The sequence below is a fragment of the Manacus candei genome, unplaced genomic scaffold (assembly GCF_025592945.1).
Source record: "Manacus candei isolate 608988 ecotype Guabito, Panama unplaced genomic scaffold, ASM2559294v1 h1tg000065l, whole genome shotgun sequence".
Classification (NCBI taxonomy): Eukaryota; Metazoa; Chordata; class Aves; order Passeriformes; family Pipridae; genus Manacus; species Manacus candei.
Genome location: NW_026138113.1, coordinates 130173 through 152547, shown reverse-complemented (window position 1 = coordinate 152547; position 22375 = coordinate 130173). Strand labels below are relative to the sequence as shown.

The following is a 22375-nucleotide window of genomic DNA, read 5'->3' as shown; positions in this document are numbered from 1 at the left end:
CCGGGGGCACGGCACAGCCCGGGCTGGGCAGGGGGCTGGAAAATGAGGGGAAAAGGAGCCGTGGGTGCTGGTTACAGCGGCTGGGCACGAACCCAGGTGTGCCCAGGTGTGCCCAGGTGGGCTCGGGCCGGTGGCACCCGGGCTGTTCCAGCCCCAGTGTGGGCACAAGGCCAGGGCAGGGACTGTCCCCCTGTGCTGGGCGCTGGTGTGTCTAATTCTGAGCCCATCGAGGACAGACACTGATGGGCTGGAGCGTGTGCAGAGAAGGGAATGGAGCTGGGGAAGGGTCTGGAGCACCAGGAGCGGCTGAGGGAGCTGGGGGGGTCAGCCTGGAGAAAAGGAGTTTCAGGGGGAACCTTCTCGCTCTCTGACAGGAGAGTGGAGCCAGGTGGGGGGCGGGCTCTGCTCCCGGGGAACAAGGGACAGGACAAGAGGAAACGGCCTCAAGTTGTGCCAGGGGAGGTTCAGGTTGGACAAAAGGAGGAATTTCTTCCCGGAGAGGGTAGTCAGGCATTGGAAGGGGCTGCCCAGGGAGGTGGTGGCGTCCCCATCCCTGTAGGTGTCCAAGGAAGGCCTGGACGTGGCACTCAGTGCTCTGGGCTGGGTGACAAGGCGGGGATTGGTCACAGGTTGGACTCCATAATCCCAGAGCTCTTTTCCACCCTCAGCGATGCTGGATTCTGGGATTCTGTGCAAAACCCCCACGGGCGGTCCGCCCGCATCCCGTCAGCCCCCGCGCGCGGCCGCTCCGTCCCAGCTCCCTCTCTGCCTGACCTCCCGGCGTGCCCCGCGCTTCCGGCCGCGGCTCCTTCCGGTCCCACCCGCGGTAGAGGACGGTCGCCAGGTCGTGGGGCCGGGACGGGCCAGGAAAGGGTCGGGCGGGGGCTGGGAAGGTGCAGGGCACTCCTCCGCTATCTCCATCCACCCGCGGGCCAGCAGGAGGGCGGGCGGGGCAGGGCTGATTGGGGGGCGGCGGGGGGGGCGGTTGGGGGGCGGTGTGAGGGAAGAGCACTGCTGCCGGCCCCCCCAAGGGGTCTCAGTGTGTCAATGCCATCATATCGCCATTGTCGCGACATGTCGGGCGGGTCTGAGGTGACACTGGGGGGGGCAAGGTTAGGGGGGGCGGCGGGGTCTCCTGGAGGCTTGGGGGAGTTTGGGCTGGGCTGGGGCCGCGGGGGGAACCCGAGCGCGTGTGGGTGTGGGATCCGTTATCTGTGTGCTCGCCCTGCCCGGGGATGTGCCGAGATCGCTCCCTGATCAGGGATTGCCGCAACGACTGTGGGATGTGCTTGCCCTCGGCTCGCTTGTGGCTCCTGGAATTTGCCCAGGAACGGTCTGTTTGGGAATTGAAATGTCTTAGAAGGGTAGTTTGGACAAGGGAGTGTCCTTGGGTTCGAGTGCAGGGAGAGAAAGACTCATCCAAATAAATTACGTGGGGGAATATCCCTGGAAACAAGGAAATGACTTCGGATTTAAGTGCAGGAAGCTCTGGGAAGCAATAGGGAGGGAAAGGCTCATCTTATAGTGGAGGAATGTCCCTGAAAACCATAGAGTGTTGTGCTGCTCTTTGGAGAAGGGGCAGGAAGCCCGTAGGCCAGCTATTTTTATATATAAACTATTGGAAAATGTTGTTATTTCCCCTTGGTCCATTGCCCTGTCTGCGCCTGACCTGGTGCTCTTCTTGCTGCAGGATGTTGGCTTCCAGAGCCTTCAGCCTTGTTGGGAGGAGGTCCATCTGCACCTCCCTGCGCCTGAGAGCTCATGGACACGGTGGGTGACACTGCCCTGGGGATGGTGAGGGCAGCAAACCCAGTCCTGCAGAGCAGGGGCGCAAACAGCTGCTCTGGGGGTCTGGGAAAAGGCAGGATTGGGGAGGAGGGGGATTGGGGAGGCTGGAACAGGAGATGGGAGTGGGCAGTGCCATGGCTGGCAGTGCAGAAGTGCTGCTGGGGAGGCAGCAGGAATCACAGAATCAAGGAATCATTGGGAGTAGAAAAGGGCTCTGGGATCATCGAGTCCAACCTGTGACCGATCCTCACCTTGTCACCCAGCCCAGAGCACTGAGTGCCATGTCCAGGTCTTCCTTGGACTCCTCTAGGGATGGAGATTCCACCACCTCCCTGGGCAGCCCCTTCCAGGGCCTGGCAGCCCTTTCTAGGAAGAAATTCCTCCTGGTATTAGATGGGATATTGGGAAGGAATCCTTCCCTGTGAGGGTGGGGAGGCCCTGGCACAGGTTGCCCAGAGAAGCTGTGGCTGCCCCATCCCTGGAAGTGTCCAAGGCCAGGTTGGACAGGGCTTGGAGCAACCTGGGATAGTGGAAGGTGTCTCTGCCCATGGCTGGGGTTTAGAACTGAATGGGCTTTAAGATCCCTTCCAACCCAAAGCAGTCTGTGATTCTGTTCTTATGCTCTTAAAATAGCTCCCATTTTAAGTGCTTCATCTGGATTCCTTAACTGGCCTCACCTTTTTGTCTGAGCTGTTGGGTTTTTGTGTTGTAACCTGTAAGAGGTGTTGTGCAGGAGTTTGACTGGTGTCTCTTCTCTCTCCCCCCCCCAGCTGGCGTTGCAAAAGCAGAGGATTTCACCCTCCCAGCCTATGTGGACCGTCGGGACGTGCCCCTGCCTGAGGTGGCCTTCGTGAGGGACCTCTCAGCGCAGCAGAAGGCACTGAAGGAGAAGGAGAAGGCCTCGTGGACCGCCCTGTCCATCGATGAGAAAGTGGAACGTAGGTTTGGGGGGCTCTAAGTGACCTGACAGTGGCAACGACACGATCTCCTCTGCTGCATGTTCACTGTCATGGAATCATGGAATGGTTTGGGCTGGAAGGGACCTTAAAGTTCATCTTGTCCCACCCTTGCCATGGACAGGGACACCTTCCAGTAGACCAGGTTGTTCCAAGCCCTGTCCAACCTGGCCTTGCACACTCCCAGGGATGGGGCAGCCACAGCTTCTCTGGGCAACCTGTGCCAGGGCCTCACGAGCCTGACAGGGAAGAATTTCTCCCAATATCACATCTAGCCCTGCTCTCTGATGTTGGAAGCCATTCCCCCTTGTCCTGTCCCTCCAGGCCTTTGTCCAAAGTGCCCATCCATGTTTCTTGTAGTCCCTTCACTCACTGGGAAGCCACAATTAGATCACCCCTAACCCTTTGCTTCCAAGCCAAACAATCCCAATTCTTTGAGCCTTTCCTTGAAGAAGAGGTGCTTCACCCCTCTGATCATGTTGGTGGCTGTGGTTTGTGTTCCCAAGGTCCTTGGTGCTGTTTCAGAACGTGAAATGCACCTGCTGTGGTGTCTGTTCTGGACCTGAGGTCACATCCAGCAGTTCCTCTTCCAGAAAACAAACAGTAATTGTATTTGTTTCTTGATTCCCATCTACTTTCAACAAGCCAGACAAAATCTCTTCATTACAATATGCCATTGTTAGTCCAGCTGAGGGAAATGAGCCCCTCAGCTCAGATGTGTATTTGAATGTTAATGACCACTGACTTTTACATTAACCAAATTCCAGCTAATTAAAGCCCTGAGTGGGTGTTTTGACTTGCAAATAAAACTGCCTCATTTTTTTTAACTGCTGCCATAGTATGAAGTGAGAACCTGGTCTGTGAACAGGTGTCAAAGGTTTAAAACCCTTTGAGGAACTGCTCAGATGTTCCTAAGCACTCTCCAAATCTTATATTGCTTTGGGTTTTAAAATCCTTAGTGGCAGAGCGGGGAAGCTTTTTGAGATAGGAACATTCCTGTTGGAATTATTTGTGCTAGGAAATTCTGGGATAACTGGGAATTGGAGAGGAGGAAGGAGAGCTCAATTTCTCCTCCTTTCAGGTCTATTCTGCAACTTTTGCACAACTTTATGATAGTCTATAAAATGAAGACTTCACATTGACGTGGGGGCGGGAACAGGTGGGGAGGGTGAAACACAACTCATTGGTCTTGCTGTGGGAGAGGGCAGCTGATTCCGAGCCTAATTCAACATCCACCTCCTTTTGGGCAGCCTCAGGCCTCGGTCACCTCCCTGTGGAGAGTTCCCTGTCACCTGCAAATCACAGGAAAAGTTACAAGAGATGATTTTTTGGCTTTTTTTTGGCAGTGTATCGTATGAAATTCAACGAGACCTACGCAGAGATGAACAAAGGAACAAACGAGTGGAAGACCGTCCTGGGTGCAGTGTTTTTCTTCCTCGGCCTCACTGGTGTCATCCTCATCTGGCAGAAGCACTTCAGTAAGTAACCCTTTAGTGGAGAGCTGGATCAGTTTATGATCCCTAATGGGACATTAGAGAATTCCCATAAGCTTCTTTGTGGGGTCAGGATGGTGTGTGGAAGAGCCATAACTGTGACCTCCCAGCAGGAGCTGTTTGTAAGTCCCTGAAAACTCTGTCCTGGAGTTGTAAGTTTATGGAGTCAGTGGGTTTGTTGCATAAATATTCAGGAAGCTAAGTCATGGAAAGGTAGTGGAGCTTTGGGAGGAGAGGAAATGGAGGGGAATGAGTGGTGATACTCCTGATCCCAGAGCTTCCCCTCTCTGCTGTCGGAAAAGCTTATTGCTGCCTTGGTATTGAGCATTTGGGTTTCTGCCATGTTCGGCTGCTTTCCCAGCTCAGGATCTGACCTCGAGGGAGCCTCCAGCTGCCGTGAGGCAGAGCAGCAGTTAAATGAGCTGCTCCCTGCCTTGAGGCTCCCAAGAAACGGAAAGCAGGAAGCTGTTATCTTGTACAAGCCTTTACTGATGAAGGAAACCGCTAGAGAATCTGTGTGGGAATGTGGTCTGAGCTGGATGCACCAGAAACTGGATGTAGGGAGTGTAGGTTTGAACAGATCAGAGAATCATGGAATGGTTTGGGTTGGGAGGGACCATAAAGGTCATCCAGTTCCACCCCCTGCCATGGGCAGGGACACCTTCCACTAGCCCAGGTTGCTCCAAAACCCCATCCAGCCTGGCCTTGGACACTTCCAGGGATGGGGCAGCCACAGCTTCTCTGGGCAACCTGCTCCAGTGGGATGACTAAAGGGGGAAAAAAAGCTTTTTGTTAGTGACATTTGTCCCTCAGTTCCCAACTTGCTGATTTGGCATCACAATATAATTCCATCCAATCCCACCCTGCAGTGTACGGCCCCATCCCGCACACCTTCTCCGAGGAGTGGCTGTCGGCGCAGACCAAGAGGATGTTGGACATGAGGGTTAACCCCGTGGAGGGCATCTCAGCCCAGTGGGATTTTGACAAGAACGAATGGAAGAAATAAAGCAACTCAGTGGAACCTGCTCTGCTTGAATATGAAACGATTCCATCACCTGTGCGTGACCTCGTTGCTTGTGTACTGGAACACCCTCTCCACCTACAGAAATGCTAATAAATGTCTGGTTAACTTGAGAGTTGCCTGTTACTGTTTTCTGGATGTGTTTGTTGGGGTGGGAGCATTTCAGAGGTTTTATTAAACACTGTGGTCTGAGCAAAGTTCCTGGCTTGATGTTTTCAGGGCTAAGAAAGCTGCTGCCAAATTTCTCCCTTCAGCTAAGCTGGTGTCCCCTTGATTGTGCAGGTTCTTGGTTTAAGAACTCCCCTCTGAAGACTAAAGCAAGCTTTGCCTTCACTTTGCTCTTTTCCCGATGACAGGAAGCCTCCATCAGGAAACCTGATGTGGTTTTAAGTCTGTGAACGTGTTTAGGAGCTGTGGGGGGTCTCAGCCACTTCTTGGCCAGCCTTTTCCTTCCACTCAGAAATTTGGGGAGGGTTTTTAAGGTGAGATAAACTGGTTGGAGTTAAGAATGAGCTCCCCTTCTTGCACCTGAAAAATCCCTTAGGTGATAAATTTGTCACTGGGGTGCTGAGAAGGGTGGTCCAAGGTGACAGAATCCCAGGCTGGTGATGGCTGCAGGAGTGTTTGCTGTGCCTGTGATTTGCTCTTCCCTGCTCTCCACACAGCTCCTGCCTCTGGCAGGCTGGTGGCACAGCTGTGGGAGGGGGACAGTGAGCTGCCAGGTGTTACTGCCTGGAAAATAGATGTTTTGAAGCATATGCTGGAGTTGCAGCGTTGCTTTACAGCTCTTCTCATCCCTGTTCCCAGAGGGAAGGGAAGATGGGCTCATCCTCAGTGTTCCATCAGCTGCACGTTGCTCGTGCCACACTCTGGGTTTTCCAGGCCTTATTCTGAATTCTGCTCATCCCTGTGGCCAGGAGCAATTGGCATAAGTGGAAGAGAAATCCCACTGAATGCAGGGCTTGTGCCAGCCTGAAGCATCCCAGAAGGAATACTAGGCAGCATTGCTGAGACCAGGGAGTCGTTCCTCCCAGGACTGTCCTTCCCAAAAGGCTGTAGAAGCTCCAGGGAGTCTGGGAGGGAAACCTGAACCTCACCACGGCCCCAGATCCTTATTTCACCCTCCCCTGCCTGGCACCAGCCACTCTTCTCTGTTCCCTTCCCTGGTGCAGCGGCAGGACCTGCGGGAGCAGCCTGAAGGTGAGCTGAGATTGCCAGGGCTCTGCATGTTCCACTCCTGGCACATGTTCCCTTTCCTCCTGGGCAGAGGGACACACTGAGGAGAGGGTCAGATCTCACCATCCTGTCTGGGATTTTTGGGTGTTTATTTGCAGGTAGCCTTGGAGACCAAGAAACTGTCTGAATCCTGATCCTGGGGAGAGAAACCCATGGGGAGTGGAATGAGCAAGGTACTGGGGGCAGTGGGATGCTGGTCAGCATGTCCTCTTCTCCTGCAGTCCGTGGATACTCCTCCCAGGCCACCATGATTCCATAAACACAACTATTTGCATCTTCCCTTTCTCACTCCGCTTTGAAACTCCAAGTACTTAAGAAAGAAATTGAGAAAACAAATAGTGATTTATATCCAAGATTTATGTCAGAGGTGAGGAGTGAAGTGTCTGCAGGTGTCAGGAGAGTGACAGCTGGTGTTAAATGCTCATCCCTTGGGAGGTAAAGCCATGGCATTCTCATTCTTAGGGCTGACAGGGGGTCCCTGCAGGGAAATTCCCCCCTTACCACCCCCAGGATGTGTCTGTGCCCGGCAGCGATGTGGGAAGTGGGGTTTCACTGCTGCCTGTTCCTCCAGGGCTGGCAGAGAGGATCAATTTCTGTTGGTATCCTGAAATAACTTTCTGGTATGTGCATTCTCCAGTTTAAAATTAGACTCCGGGACAACAACAGAAAGATCAAATCAGGGCAAACTCTGCATGGCTCTGGTGTGGTTTAGACCTGGGTTTCACTGCCTGTAGACACAGCCTGACCAGCAAAGTGGGTTTTCAAGCCCCCCCTGGTGCTACCAAACCATCTTGGGGATCCTGGGCTCTTGCTACCAGGAGCTATTTGTGCAGACACTTTTGTAGGATCCCACTTTGGACTTGATAATATGCAGGGCTTGGCGTCCCCTTTCTAGTGGTAGCAGCTGGTGCTGTACAAGTTGTGCTGGATCCAGGTGTTTGCACTCAGGAACAGGCTGGGATTCAGCTGAATGGTAGAGCTGTGCTGGATGTGACCCAGTGCTGCTGAAAACCCTTCCTAAAACTTCTCAAACCAGGGGTTTTCTGCCAGATGAGCACCAGCAAGTCCAGCTGCTAATCAGCTTTCTCTTCTTTGTCTCCCTGAAAAGCACTCTAGTGGGTTCTTACACCCCATAAATACCCTGAGCTGCCCCTTTTTCTCCTTCATAACCCCACAGCAGTGAGTTGGAGACCAAATTTGCAGCCTTGATGTCTCTTACTGCAACATCCTGGCCAGAAAAGTGTTATAAATAGCCTGTGCCCATCTATCTCCAGCTGGCAGATGCAACCTTTGAAACTCTGTAGGACCACATCCAAGTCCCTTCTGTTTCTGTGCTGAGTTTTCCTGAGCTCTGCACTCCTGGAGGGGTTTAGGCTGGTGGTTTGAGTGGGCTCAGCCTTTCCTCGTTGGTAATTAAGGTGCTTTGTAGTTTAGCTGCTTGGTTTGTCATGGCCTGAGGAGTTTGGTGCCAGATTTCCTGGTCCTGCTGGAACCACATGTGCTCCCACCACATTGGATGCACCTTGTACTGTCTGAACTCTCTCTCTTTTTTGTCACCTCCCAGGTTGTCACAGGCCTCTACCTCGGGAATATCCGTGGTAAGTGCCTTTCCCTGCCCCACCTCTGCAGTGCTGTGGGGTCCCTGAGTTAGCTGGCAGGGTTAGAGGATTCCCTCTCCTCAGGGGCTCCCTGTATCTGCTCCTCAGCATCTTCCAGAGATCCAAAGCCCCCCAAAATCTCCATCCCAACTGCAACTGATCCAATGCAACTCTAGCCCAGGAAAGGGATGTCCATAGGGAGCTGCTGTCACTAGCCATGCTGGAACACCAGGTAGTCCTTGGCATGGCTGGAAACCTGCTCAGCAGTGAGGACACCACAGCCTTTGACAAGTTATCAGTACAATTTCTGTTTTTGGGGGTGACTTTAGGAGCCTCCTGAGTACCCAGCACTTCCAAGGGGGATTTTGCTTGGAAGAAGGTGCCCAGTTTCCTTCCCTGCATCGTGTGGGGTGAGGCAGCGGGAAGGGCTGGAGTGAGGGTCAGGGGGCTGGGAGTGACGGGTGTGGGTTGTTGGTGGGTGTGTGGTCCAGCAGATCTCCCAGGAGGGCAGGTGATTCCCATGTGGCTCCTGCTTCCAGACTCTGAGGACCACGAAAACCTGCTGAACAATGGGGTGACCCACATCCTCTCTGTCTACAACGGCGCCAAGCCCGTGCTGGAGGTGAGTGCCCAGGCAGGAGTGCTGGGGGTCCACCCTGGAGGAGCAGGGGCTGGGAAGGTGCAGATGGGACACCCACGGGCTTCTCCTGGTGTGGGACAGAGCAGAGAGAAGCAATGCTGGATTTGCACCAGTTTGCACCGTGCAGTGATGAGTGGCACCCAAAGGGGCTCAGCGCTGGCACTGGTGAGGGGGGGTCACACTGGGGTGTTTTGGGGTCACAGGCACCACTCGGTGTTTTTTGGGGCGCGGGTGGGACCCACGGCGCTGTGGGGCCGGCCCGGCCGTGTGCCCGGTGCTGCCGGGGGGTCCCCACGAGAGGGCGGCGGTGCCCCGCGGATGGAGCCCCGGCGGGCGGGGGGGACACGCAGCGGAGCTCGGGACATCCCCCAGCATCCAGGACCTCTTTTCCCGCTGACCCCAGAGCGCTGCGGCCCCCCAGGTTGTCAGCGGGGAAACTGAGGCAGGAGGGAGCTGCCCGTGGGTCGGTGCCAGAGGGGCCGGGCACGTCTCTCGTGCACAAATCCTGCCTGGAGAGTCCCATGAACTGGGAGCAGCCCCTTGGGGTTTGGCCCACGGGGGTGTGCGAGGAGCATGGCCATGGGATGCCTGGTGCAGGGGCAGAGCTGGATAACAGGGTGGGCACAGGGGGAAAATCCTATAGGTCATCATATCACAGAATCATGGAATGGTTTGGGTTGGAAGGCACCTTAAAGTACATCTCATTCTACCCCCTGTCATGGGCAGGGACACTTTTCATTAGACCAGGTTGCTCCAAGCCCCATCCAACCTGGCCTTGGACACTTCCAGGGATGGGGCAGCCACAGCTCCTCTGTGCTAGGGCCTCACCCCCCACACAGGGAACAATTTGTCCCTAATATCCCACCCAACCCTGCCTTCTGGCAGTGGGAAGCCATTCCCCCTTGTCCTGTCCCTCCAGGCCCTTGTCCAAAGTCCCTCTCCAGCTTTCTTGGAGCCCCTTTAGGCACTGGAAGGGGCTCTCAGGTCTCTCTGGAGCCTTCTGTTCTCCACGCTGAATAGCCCCAGCTCTCCCAGCCCTGTCTCCAGAGCAGAGGGGCTCCAGCACTTGAAGCACCTCCGTGGCCTCCTCTGGACTCAATCCAACAGGTCCACGCTTTTCTTGTGCTGGGGGCTCTTCACCCCGGTGTCGGACCTGCTGCCATCTCCCAAATCCTGGGATGCTGAAGAAAGCCAAGGGGATTGGCAAGACCCCTCATGCTTTTGGGGCCACCGCGGGGAGGGAGCCCCAGCAAAACCCCAGCTGGAGCCTTTTCCCTGCTGAGGCACTGGGTAACCTGGAGGGGGGAGAGCGAGGAGGGAGGAGGAGGCGGCAGAGGAACGGCTGGTGACTGGGGAAGGGGCAGCAGCTGGGGCTGCCGAGCCCGGGGCACGGCCAGACGGGGAGCAAACCACACGGGGAGCTTACAACGAGCTTACAACACGGAGCAGAGCCGCGGGGGTGCGGAAAGGGGAACCGGAAAGGCATGGTGGGTTGAGCAACGTGTCAATCACGGCCCCGGGCCGGGAACCGCAAACCCCAGCACCGTTCCCATGCGTGGCCCGGCTCCCCGAGGTGGGATGGGGACACCCAGCCACGTGGGGAAGGGGAAGCCGCCGGGAGCCCGGCAGTGGATCCGGGATTGGTGTGTGGGTCAGGGATTTGGGGGAGGGTTGGGGTTGGTTTGGTTGCTCCGCTGCTTGGCACAGTGGCTTTGCCATCGGGGTGGCTCTTCTCGCTACCAGGAGGTTGGGCTGGCACCGGGAATGGCATGGAGCCATGGATGGGACGGAGAGGTGGTGCACGGGAAAGCCTGCATCATCTTTGCAACACGGGTCTTTCCAGCGCAGAATTATCCCCATGCCCATCCCGTTCCATCCCTCCTTAAATAATCCACTTTTTCCAGCCTCCTGATTCCTGGGCTAGTGGATGGTCCGTGGGGCTGGGCTGCATCAACCAGGGAGCGCCTTTCAGCAGCAACCTGCTGGAAATGGGGCAATCCCTGGTGCTCTGGCTGCAGGATTTCTACCCGTTCAGCTAAGAAAGGACAAAAGAAAAACCCCAACCCCTCAGATGAAAAGGATCTAATTTTAGCTTAGAACAGGGAGGATCGAGGAAGCGATGTTTTAAGGAGAGGAAAGTGATCTGACCTAGGCCAGCATGAGGCAGATGATTTATGGTGTATTAAAAGGACAGGGAGGAAATAACTCATTGATGAGAGCTGCTTCGTCAGTGCGTGTTCACACACGTCTTCCTGGTGGGGCTCAGGGCCCTGGGAAAGGGCTGGCTCTGTTTTGGGGGGCTCCTGAGCATTGTAGTGGCCCACCAACATCCTGTCCTCTGGGATGAAATGGGAGGAAATAGCCTGGGATGGAATGGATGCGCCCACCCATCAGAGTGGAGCAGGGTGATGGTACCCAAAAGTGGTTTTCAGCTTTCCCCTCCCCTAAAGGTCAGCTGGGGAGAGAGAAGAGAAAAGAATTGGGGATTTTATGTTTCTTGGAGATATTTTACTACCGTGTCCATCTTTGTATTGCAGGACATGACCTATCTGTGTATCTCGGCCTCAGATTCCTCCAGTCAAAACCTGTAAGTTGTTTCCCATCCTTTTGCCTCCCAGATTGTGTGCTGGTGGTTGTTGGTCAATAAAAGTTCAGATGCTGCAGGAGAAAGGTTTAGTCCATTTGTGCCGTGACATTCTGTATCATTCCTGAGCTTCAGATAAGCTGGGGTGTATTCCCAGGGGGAAAATAGTATTTTAGGACTTAAAATCTGTTTCTGTGTGTGTTTGCAGCCAGTAAATTTAGTTTTCCATCAAGTTTCAGAATTATTCTATTGTGCAGGGTTGAAAATTGGAGTGTTAGAAAGACAATGATTTGTGTCTTTCAGACATTTTCTTTGGAAAGTTAAAGGAAGTGTTTATTAAAAATAACAGTTTTTTCACAATATAAAGCACACATAATTATAACACTTGCAATGATGTTTTTGAGATGAAGCTGATGAGAGGTGCTGGAAGGGAGCTCCAGGATTTTGTGGGATGCTGGTACTGGGAGGAGGCACCATCCTGCTGCTGCTTTGGGTGACAGACACCCACGAATCATCCATTTCAACCAGCAAATGGGCAGCTCCAAGGGATTTTTCTGTTGCATCAGATCCTAAAAAGCATCAAAACTTGACGCAGAGTGACCAGAGTGAGCCCTGTTTGTGAAGGTGCTGGTTTTTCCAGCATCCTTGGGAGCAGCCTTGCCCAGGGGTGGGATTCTGCTTGCTCATGCTCCTGCTGAGCGGAAAGAGAAGCTTTACAAGAAAACCCTGCCTCAGCAAGAACTGGGTTTTTTGGTTGTTATTTTTTTTTAGTCTTTGCTCATTTCTTGGCATTTCTGGCATGTCTACAAAAGGAAAAAAAAAAAAGGGAAAAAAAAAAAGAAGATAAGGCCGGCTGCCGGAAGGAAGAATTGTTCAAGGAACTATTTTCTGCATGTCAGTTTATGCCTTGGATTTCACAATCCCGGTGAACTTGTGTCCTGCAGAGGAGATGCTTGTGACTCAGGAGCCCGATCCCATGCTTTAAGGCTGGAAAAGCACAGGGGGAGTTTTCCTGTGGCTGGCTGCCTGGGGGAAAACACCTTGTGGAGTGTGTGAGGATTGATGGGCTGGCTGAGATTTTCACTGCCCTCCCTGTAGGATGGGTTGGGAGAGGATGCTTCATGCATGGAGTGGGCTGGAGGCACCAGAATCATGTGTTTGTGAGGAAGGGTCCTCTCTGCTGGTCCTACCAAGGTTCTGAAGAGGAGGACTGGGATCTGGAGAGCCTGGAGCTGTGTGGGCAGCTCCTGGAGGCCCTGGGGGATGCTGTCTGCTTGCGAAGATAAGTAGGACAAGATAAAATGCCCTGGGACAAACTTTAAGCAGTGAAAGCCCCCCCCAAAAGGTGATGCTGCAGTAGGGGAAGATGAAGATAATGAGAAGCAGTAGACAGACATCTCCTTCCAGGGTTGAGAGGCTCAATATTTTCAATATGAACACAATGTCAGAGACTCCCCCATCTCTCCTTTTCCTGGGCAGCAGAACCCACTGCAGTTCCTGAATAAACTCACCCTTGGCTGGTTTCTTAGAAGGAGCTGAGCCCAGTGCTTCCAGGGCAGGACAAAGAGCATCTCCTTCCACGGATAGAGGGGATTTTGTAGGGTTCTGCCTTGTCCCCACGGGGAAACCTCCTCCCTTGGGGAGGGGCACAGTGGGAATAACTGCAGTAGCTCATACCCTGGCTTCAGAGAAATCAGGAAGGCTGTGCAGGCACACGCCCACCCTGTCATGCGGAGGCAGAGGAAGTCCGGTGCTGGAGCAGAGGTGCTGCTGCCAAAGGGTCCCTCTTCTCCTCCTGGAAAACCCAGGGCTGTGTGCTCAGGGAGGCCACCAGCGGCACAAATGACACAGAATTAGGTTTTCTGCCTCAAAACTGCCCCAGAGCCCAGTGTGGCTGTGAGGGTGAGCAGGGATGGGCAGCATTTGTTGGAAACACGCGCCAAGGAGAAGAATGCCTGGCTCAGCGTGGGATCTTGGAAGCTCAACAGTTCCTGCATCCCATCCAGTGATGAGCAGGGGCGATGTGTCTCACAGGAGCCTGCATGATGCTCCCACAAACACCCACCTCTATCCCATCAGTACATATGGAGTTAGTTATCCTGTTTTCCAGGTCTCCATCAGAAAGCCCTGGCTCTGAGCCTTGTTTTGCTGGTTTGGGTGAATGTGCTCCCTCTGCCTTGCCAGCAGTAGCTGGTTATGTTTTGGGGAATGCAGGCACCAATCCATGGACATGGCTGTGTTGTTGCTGGCAGCCCTACCTTCCTGGCATGGGCACTTCTCCATGCCCTTGCGTGGGTGGAAAGGGGACCTCCAGGCAAAATGCCTCCAGAGCCATACTTCTCCCTACTTTCTTCCCTGCTGGTATCTTTCCATCTTTCCCTTGGAGGGAAGACAGAGTTTTTGGCATCATTTGGGAATTAGGGGTGAGCTGATGGCTCAGGATGAGTGCTGATGTGGGAGAGTGCATGTCCCTTACTCACAGGATGACACCTTTCCCTGGAGGATGTCCCCCTGGGGTTCTCCCTGAGCTGGTTTGTCTGATGGCATCACCATCCTTCCTAGATTCCTCAGGAAGCAGGAAATCCCCTGGGAAATCTCTCAGGTCATTTCCTTCCCAGCAGATGATCATCCCCTTTGCCTTCACCTGGCAGAGGAAGGATCTCTGCTCCCATCCCACACTGGTAGCCCCAGGGCAGTGGGAATTCCTTGGGAGTAATGCAACAGCAGTTTCCAGGATGTTCTGGTGCCTGGCAGGGGTGGACAGCCCTCCCCTCCTCACCTCCTGCCTCTCTCCTTGCAGGCTGCAGCATTTTAAGGAGAGCATCAAGTTCATCCACGAATGCCGGCTTGGTGGGGGAGGCTGCCTTGTCCATTGGTGAGAGCTGCTGGAACCTCCTCATGCCCCATCAATTCTCTGGGAGGTGGGGATGGGCTCCCAAAAGGTGTCCTCGACGTCAAACATTAATTGTGGTGGGGAGGGAGCAGAGGAGAAGAAGGAACAGCAGGAGGGTGACAAGGGAAGGTCTCCCTGGACCTACGGGGGCGGGTGGTCCATGCGCTGACAACCTGAGCATCCAAAAAGAGGTGGGACAACGTGGTGCCACTTGCTTGGAGCCACCAACAGTGGTGAGAGATGGAGAGAGTTCCTTACCCCTTCCCAATCCACGCCCAGGGAACCCTGCTAGCACCCCAGCAGCCCAAGAGAAGCTGCATCCTGTGGGTGTCCCACACCAACCCCCACGGTGGGAATAACGCTGCTCCCTCCTGCCCTGCCAGCCTGGCCGGGGTCTCCCGCAGCACCACCATCCTGGTGGCTTATCTGATGACAGTGACAGAGCTGGGCTGGGAGAGCTGCCTGGCTGCCACCAAGGCTGTGAGACCCTACGTCAGCCCCAACTCTGGCTTCCAGCAGCAGCTGCAGGAATACGAGAGGACCCTGCTACAGGAGGTACGTCCTGCCTCGATGTCCCCTTAGATACGTGGTGGAGGAGTTTGCAGCCAGGCAGGGCTCTTTTGCATGCAGCTCTCTGCACGACCAGCTGTTTGCCCCAGCTGGCTTTTGGGGATGTTATTTATTACCTGGGGATTTGGGGGTTTGCATGCAAAAGAGAAAATTAAAAAAAAAAAAAAGAAGTGTTTAGATATTATGTGAGTGCACTTAAGGCTCTTTCAAACCTTAAAACCACAGTTATTTTCTCGAGAGTTCAGTTAGGACACAGTGGGAGGGATGGGAGAGCAGCTTGTCCCCTGGGAGCCTCAGGAAGGAGCTGGGCTGACTCCCAGGAATGCAGTGCAGCGGGAGCTGGAGGCGGAAAGGGAGAGAGGAGAGGGAGGAAGGTTCGTGCAAACAGTGTCGGGATGTCTGGGCGTGCTTGGATCTGGCAGCACTTCCTCTGACAGCAAGTCCTCTGCTTTTAGGGGCAGGGACAGGCAGGAGCAAGTGTGGGTGGAGAAATCTCCTCTTTCCTCCCCAGAATGACGTGGAGCAGTAGGTTTTAGGAGAGCAAAAGCTCTGGCTGGCTGGATTCCCATCCTGTGCAAGGGAGGGATGATGTAGCTGAGCCAAGCTGGCTGCCGGAAGCTGGGAGTGACAGTGGCACATTTAACTGGGAGAGCAGAGATCAGAGATGCACTTTGGAACTGGAAAGCCCTCAAAAGCAAAGGGAAAGGCCTTTAAAAGCCTAGCTCCCACCAGGCTCTCCTCCAGCCTCCCACATTGGACCTTGCTCCTTCACCCAGCACTGGGGTCTGCAGACAGGGACAGGGGTCCCAAACTGCACATGGGACACAGATGGACCTCTGCAAGGAAAAAGTAACCCTCAACTCGATGTGTACAAGGCGTCTCACAGCCCAGGTCACCCCTAAACCTGGTCCCATCCCTGGAGGCAAAGCCCCCCCCGTCCATGCACTCCAGCCATAAGCATTGTGCAATGGCCCCATGGCACATGGGACCTGGTGGTCCCTCCAGTCATGTCGAGCCCTTCAAGGGGATTTCTCTCCTCCCTGGACAGAGACAGGGCCAGCATGTGACACTGGCCCGAAGTTCAGCCCCTTCCTCAGCACCAAGTTCCTTTCCCTGGGTGCCGGCGGTAGTGGGCGGGCGCTGTCACATGAGGGATGTGGCTCTGCCCCGTTATCACCAGCTTGCAAAAATGCCCGCAGACGAGGATGGAAAATGCTCCAAGGGATTACAAAACACCCGTGGTGCTGGAGATTCCCTGCGGGGCTTCCCCTGGCCAGGCCAGCTCTCTCCAGCCTTTCCCACGTTCTGGCCACGTCCTAACACTGACCGTGATGTGGGGTTTGTTCTGCCCTCTCTCCATCCGAGTTATTCCTCTTTGTCCCCAAAATCCAGACTGGGTTCAACAGGCACCAGGCTTTCCTCCCTTACCCTTAGAAGCTGCCTTGCCATCACTTCAAAATTTTGACAGTGGCTTTGCAAGCATTTCCCTGAAATACCCAAGGCAGTGCCAAGGGTGGAGGTGCTTGGATGTGTTTTCCTGAGCGTGGGATTTAAAAAAAAGCTGCCTTTTCCTTGAAGTCCCGTGTGTTCCCCGCACTGGCAGCAACGGGGAGGGCATGGCCCTCTTGAGCGGACTGCTGCCAGCACGACCCTGGGGGCAAAGGCTGGGAGCAGGGAGGGCTCCGGCATTACTCACCCACAGCTGCATTTGGAGGAGGGGAAGAGCCGGATGGATGCTCCAACCAGACCGGCAGCGCGCTGCTCCCAGCTCCCCCCTTTGCCAGAGGAAGGGACTGACAGGCAGATCAGCCGAGGAGGATGGCCGGGGGTCCCGCAGGGTGGTGGGTGCTGTAGGCACTGTGTCCCCGGGATCCATGCCATGTGGGTTCCGTGCTGTGCTTCATGCCAAGCGGCAGCTGCCTCACTTACCTTGGCTGGGGGAGGTGGCACATTGTTCCCGTTGGTGGCTTTGGAGTGGTTTTCCGTGTGTATCATTAGAATGCAGGACCAAGGGTATCATGACCTGAGCCTCAGGGGTTTAATTTCCCCATTTAGCCCAGCTGTCATTCCAGCAAGCAGCAGTTTGGAAGCACAGTATATAGGAACAGACTTGGATAAGGGCTGGCCAAGCTGTTCAAGGGGAAAAGCCTCATCCCTTGTTGGTTAAAACCTGTGAGGAGCAGGTCCATCCTCCTGGGCACCTCCTGGGGCTGTGGGCAGGCATCCATTGGTGCCTCAGTTTCCTTCATTGCAAGGACCCAGATGGGACCCTGGGAGGCTGGAATGGGGAAGATGCTCCCTGGGACTGTCCATCTGGCTCCTTGCTGCAGGAAGGACGCCTTGAGCGTGCAGCTGTGGTTTCAAGATGGCAAATGGTGCTTATCTGGGCTAGATGGATAAAGAAGGAAGGAAGGGACCAAGCGCAGCAGCAGGCTGAGGGGTAAGGTTAGAAAAGGAAGTCAGTGAGCTCAGAGAAGACAGTGTGGATGTGAGAGAGGGCAGAGATGGGCATCCCGGTGGTGGATCTGCTCCCCTGTGGTGCTGGCACACTATGGCTAGGCTGCCTTTTCCCCTCTGGTGCCATCCCAGATGGGCTGGGTGCTTCTGGCGCTGGGAGAGAGGAGGAGGAGGGCAGTGGATTAGTGGTCAGTGCTGGAGGAAATGGGCTGTAACCACTTCTTGCTCTGGCTTTAAAAGGAAGTCCCTGGGAGCAGCAGCAGCAGCAGGGTGCTTCCCTGGCCTCCTGCCTGCTCCTTCCCTCCTCACTGGATGGTGGGAGTCAGCTCTCAGCCTGGGTGTTGGGTGCTGAGCCTTGGTGGGTGCCAAGCCTCTGTGGCCAGGCTGGACTTCCTGTGGAGCTTCATCCCTCTGGATGGTTTGCATGGGAAGGATGTTTCCCCCATGAGTATCTGGCATGGTTGCTTGCTCCAAATCCTGTCCCAAATCCTTCAGGACTCACTTCCCAGTGGTTCTTTTCTAGCATGGAATACAGGTCTGGCTCTCGAGGTCTTTCTGCTTGCAAGTGGCAAGTGAGTAACATCTGTGATGAGTCCCACTGTCTGAGGGAATGGATTTGGGAAATTCAGACATTCCCAGTGGAAATCCCCTCTGCCTGAGCTGACTTTCCCTCACTGCAGGAGAGGGGGATGCCACCAGGGTCAGTCTGAGACTTTCTTCTGTAGTGATTCATCCAGCCCTGACAGGATGGGACTGAGTGACCAGTTCTGCTGTCCTGCATCCCAAATCTTTGCTGTGAGCTCAGTGGCTCTGAGGAGCCGGAGCCACAGCAAGGGCACCTTGCCCTGGGGGTTCCAAGGCTGAGCAGCTCATGGAGGCTGCCTTCCTGTCCCTCTGGTTCCCCTGGCTGCACCCTATGCCTGTCCCTGTGCTGCTCCATTGCAAGGCTCCAATGCTCCAATGCTCGGTCCCTCTCTGCCCCCTTTGCACCTGCAGGTCCTTCCATCCTTTTCTTAAGGTGTTTGGTGTTGCTGGGCCTGCTTCCACCAGTCATCCCAGTAAGTCCTTGCTAGAGCAGCTGGTTCCCAGCCACTCAGGGAGAAGACAAAGCCCTGCCTGTACCCTGTGAGCACTGGACAACCAGCATGGCAGGTCCTGGCAGAGCTGCCCATTCCTGCCCACTCTCTTGGATGCTGCCATCTGGGGCTGTCTGGCTGTTTCTCATTCAGCACTAGTGGGAAGCATTTCTATGGACCATCTCCTGCTTCTCAACTACCTCCAGGCCTCAGCCTGCTGCCAGCTGGCCCCTGGCCACCAGGATGCTCCTGCCGCCGGAGCAGTCTGGCTGTAGTGAGGAGGGGGGAGGAGAGGTGCCCCACAGGCTCCCACTGCTGAGGAAGATGCTCTGACAACAAACTTGCCTCACCTTGCAAGAGCCAACTTGGCTGTGCTGGTTGTGGCAGCAAGTTCAGCTTGTCCTTGTGAGAGAAAGAGGTGGGAAGCTTTCCTTACAGGAATTCAGGCACACGAGACACAGCAGCGGCTTCTTGGCAGTGAGAAACAAATAAAGCTGCTGTCCCGGCTGCAGCTGGTGTGGGAAGCTAAGGATGCTGCCAGGCTTCCAGGCCTGTCCATGCCAGGCTGGGTGTATGGGGAGCGCTCAGATGTGGGGAGTCACTGCATCTGTGGTATGATGTGTGTGTGAACTCCTATGAAACTGGGATTTTCCTGCATGCTGGATGTGGCTGGGAATCCCCTTGCCCTCGCAAGGGGGGCTGGGATGGAGCAGGCATTGCTTGGCTCTTGCTGCTTTCCACTGGAGCTGTTGCAGTCCTGCTCCCTACCTGGGGATGTCTCAGACCCTGGTGACCCTGACAACCTGTTTTGGCTTTTTCCTCGCAGTATCGTGCCTGGATCCGCCGTGACTATGGCAGGAATCCATTCCAGGACCAGGAGGAGCTGCAGCACTTGCTGGGCCAGCAGAAGCAGGGGCAGAAGGAGCAGCAGCTGGGGAGCTCCTGGTTCCGCTCTGCAGCTCCCACCTACCCACCTCCCTGCCACACCGGTGGCACTGGGGGCAGCAGATGGATGAACAGATAAGCAGCTGCTCTTGGGCAGGCATTGGCCTTGGGGCTCGGAAAACTCACTTCCCTTTGCCAAGCACCTCTGGGGGTTCATGTCTGGGGCAGAAAGCTGCCAGCACCGGCCATGGGCTCCGGGGCTGGAGCTGGAGGGACAGGACTTGCAGACCCCCCTCTTGGCTGCCAGTTTAGTGTGTACCCCTGGGCAAGCCAGTTAATTGGTGACAGTGTCTTGCTCTGCCCTGTTCCTCCATTCCCAATGGGTCGTGGCCACTTTCCATCCTCAGAGCAGCAGCCAGCCCTGTCCCTCTCTCTGACACCTGGATACCTGGATGCTTCTCTGGCAGGGCATAGGAATGACGATGCAGACATTGGAAAGCCACAGTGAGGTGAGATGGAGAGAGGCCACCTTGTTCTCTGCTTTGCAGTGACACTGGGGCCAATGCAGCTTGCCCTGAGGAGGGAGGGATGAATCCTGGGTGTGGAGATGCTGCTTAGCCCTGTCTGGCACCCGGAGGGGTGGGGAGAGGGGCTGGGGGCTCCTGGGGCTGCAGATGCCCCTCAATGTTCTTGGACTTTCCTGGTCCAGCCTGTCCTTGGCAAACATCTATCTGGCATTTTTCTTAACCCACCCCCAGGGAGTGGGGAAATCCAGCAGTGCTGGAGGCTGCCTGTCCCACTGCTTCCATCCCCAGAGCCAGAGAGGTTTTGGGTTTTCCCTGAGCCTGATCTGAATGTCCCCGTTTGCAAAAGAAGCCAACTGCTTGGTTGGACTCAGTCAACCTATGGACCAGTTTAATGCTGTCCCTTTCCTACAGCATTTTTAATATCAAAAGGTCATGACCATGTCCTGCTTTTCATCCCAGACTGATTTCCAGGACTTTCATTGGCAGGACTCCCCCTATCTGTCCTACAAGGAAGGGGTCTCATCCCATTGATTCAGCCCTTCCACATGGAAACCTTCAAGCCTTCCATGCCACTTTGGCATTTTACTATAAATACCTTGTTTGGCTTCTCGAAAATATCTGTTCTGAAATTCCTTCTGAGAAAAAAGGCATTAAAAATATTTCTAGGAATTCTCTTAATGAAAACTTCTGGGTACTCGAAATGTAACAGCATCAGAGGTGACTCACCCAAATCCTAATAAAGAGAAGAACGATTAAAACCACGAGTATGGCTGGACTTGATTTGTGGTATTCCTAGTGGGAATAGAGAGATGGACTGACATGACCACTCTACTGCTGTGTCCTGTTTCCCATTTTCTTGATGAGAACCACCAGCAAAATTCAAAGTTTTAGAGACTCAGTGTTTAACCATTATGTATAAAATTCTGGGGAAAAAAATATGGAGGCTTTTCACACCTTTTTCAGTGGAGAAAAGGGTCCCGTGGCTGTTATTCCACATGGAAGTAGTGCCATGGTTTGTGCCTGCAGCTTGCTCTGTGTGGGAAAGCAATTAATGAGATCAAGGCCCATAAATGCTGTTGATGGAGTGGACTGAAGGGAGGTTGATCAAACTGGATCAATACTGGATTTAGAGCCTCTGTTATCATTTCAGGAAGCAGAAAAATGGAACTTGCACACAGGAAGAAAAAAGAGAAGAAAGTGGGTTTCTGGTGTTAATAGGAAGTCATTGGAGATGGGTGATAACAGAGATTAGGTCTGCAGTAGGTGTGATAACCTCACAGAGTGCTGTCTGTGCTGTCCCTGCTCCAGCCTGGATGGCCATGTCCTTCCTGTCCCACAACTGCCCATCCCAGGATTCAAACATTCCCCAAAAAACTGTGGCACCAAAGCAAAACTTGGAAAAATCCCCCAGATTTGGGGAATCACATGGGATGCTCCCTGTAAACTGCAGCATCCCCTATGCCTGGCATCACAGCAACAGCTGTGCCCAAACAGCATCTGAACCCGATTTCCCCCAAATCTGTGGAGTGACCTGGGCGAATATACATATTTTTCCGCTCTGGCCCACATCAGTGGGACCTGTGGTGGCTTTCGGCTTTCTGGGAGCTGGAATGCAAGCCCTGGGGCAGGTAAAACCTGGCTGATTTCCACTCCTTTCTGCACTGCAAAGAGCACTGCACACTTGGCTGTTCAGCTCTCCTGTGCCACATCAGCTTTCCCAGAAGCCTGGTGCCTCTGGCGCAAGGAAAATCACTCCACCGAAGCGTGAATGAGCTTCCCGGGGTGTTGTTCACACCCAGGGAAATAGCTCGCGAGAAATTCCCGGCTCTGCTGCTCCCCCTAGGCATCCACATGTTCTTTTGCCAGCCACGGGCAAGGCTACGGGGCTTCTCACTCCCAGCCTAAACTAAGTGCCTGAAAACCCATTTTAACGGAGTTATTATTTTATCCTCGCTCCAGGGAATTTAGATTTTGCCTTTCCAGGCTGCCTATGAAGTGGAAGAGCCAAAATGAAACTGGAAGTGATGGGGTTACCCCACTCCATTGCAACCAGTCTCCAGGTCTTTGGTCTTCAGATGGGATGGAGAGGCTCGATTATATGAACACTCTTTAAAATATCCTGAATTTGCCAGAACTTTTACAAAATAAACAGTTTTTTGCAGGGGTGTCTCCATCTGGCATGAGGAGGCAGGATTGGTGTTGTGAGGGACAGTGATACAAACCCTCTGCAAACAAGCTTAACTTTTTTTTTGGTCAAAAAAGAGAATTAATCCTCCTGATTGTATCTGGTTGTAAAAGATGTTTTTGGCTCTCCCCAAATCTCATGGGTAAGAATCTGATGAGGATCAGTTGGGTGTTTAAAAACAAGGATTGTTACAGCCGTTCTTTATTAGAAATGACAGGAAAGGTTGTGCACCTCGGATCTTTACTTTTATTAAACCATCTGTGCAGCTCCATACATTTCCCATTTCTCTGTATTACCCACATGGGAGTAATTATGGTTTTCTTCCAAGAAATCTGAGTGTAATCTGGTAATCCCAAAAAAACCCCCTCTGAAGTCAGGCTGAAGATGGTCCTTTATGCTCTGCTATGGCCAGGGGCCCTGGCTGGGCATGGCCAGGCTGGGCTGGGGGAGCTGGGCACGGCCAGTG

The 22375-nt window shown here is 54.1% G+C and overlaps 2 protein-coding genes across 3 annotated transcripts; both read left to right on the top strand.

Annotated features, from left to right (window-relative positions):
* The first annotated feature begins 724 nt into the window (after window positions 1–724).
* Window positions 725–5371, top strand: LOC127479141 (cytochrome c oxidase subunit 4 isoform 1, mitochondrial). Of its 2 annotated transcripts, none has more exons than XM_051805754.1 (5): window positions 725–844; window positions 1691–1770; window positions 2559–2726; window positions 4091–4222; window positions 5107–5371. In XM_051805754.1, the coding sequence occupies exons 2-5, from the start codon at window positions 1692–1694 to the stop codon at window positions 5241–5243; spliced, it is 516 nt and encodes a 171-aa protein (XP_051661714.1). In that variant the 5' UTR covers window positions 725–844; window position 1691; the 3' UTR covers window positions 5244–5371. The 2 variants fall into 2 exon arrangements, with proteins under 2 accessions (XP_051661714.1, XP_051661713.1); XM_051805753.1 differs by lacking the exon at window positions 725–844 and adding an exon at window positions 875–893.
* Window positions 5372–6377: 1006 nt separating this feature from the next.
* Window positions 6378–20485, top strand: LOC127479145 (dual specificity protein phosphatase 22-A-like). Its single transcript, XM_051805761.1, has 8 exons — window positions 6378–6458; window positions 6593–6667; window positions 8059–8092; window positions 8632–8714; window positions 11270–11319; window positions 14117–14191; window positions 14593–14764; window positions 19139–20485. Exons 2-8 carry the CDS (start codon window positions 6647–6649, stop codon window positions 19334–19336), a joined length of 633 nt encoding a protein of 210 aa, XP_051661721.1. The 5' UTR covers window positions 6378–6458; window positions 6593–6646; the 3' UTR covers window positions 19337–20485.
* Window positions 20486–22375: the final 1890 nt, after the last annotated feature.

What these genes read in the sequence shown, in the direction of transcription:
- LOC127479141 (XM_051805754.1), top strand. Translation starts at nt 1,692, where the DNA reads ATGTTGGCTTCCAGAGCCTTCAGCCTTGTTGGGAGGAGGTCCATCTGC. An exon ending in CCTGAGAGCTCATGGACACG is followed by an intron (nt 1,771 to 2,558) that starts GTGGGTGACACT and finishes TCCCCCCCCCAG; the next exon opens with CTGGCGTTGCAAAAGCAGAG. An exon ending in CATCTGGCAGAAGCACTTCA is followed by an intron (nt 4,223 to 5,106) that starts GTAAGTAACCCT and finishes CCCACCCTGCAG; the next exon opens with TGTACGGCCCCATCCCGCAC.
- LOC127479145 (XM_051805761.1), top strand. Translation starts at nt 6,647, where the DNA reads ATGGGGAGTGGAATGAGCAAG. An exon ending in GCGCCAAGCCCGTGCTGGAG is followed by an intron (nt 8,715 to 11,269) that starts GTGAGTGCCCAG and finishes TTTGTATTGCAG; the next exon opens with GACATGACCTATCTGTGTAT. An exon ending in AGAGGACCCTGCTACAGGAG is followed by an intron (nt 14,765 to 19,138) that starts GTACGTCCTGCC and finishes TTTTCCTCGCAG; the next exon opens with TATCGTGCCTGGATCCGCCG.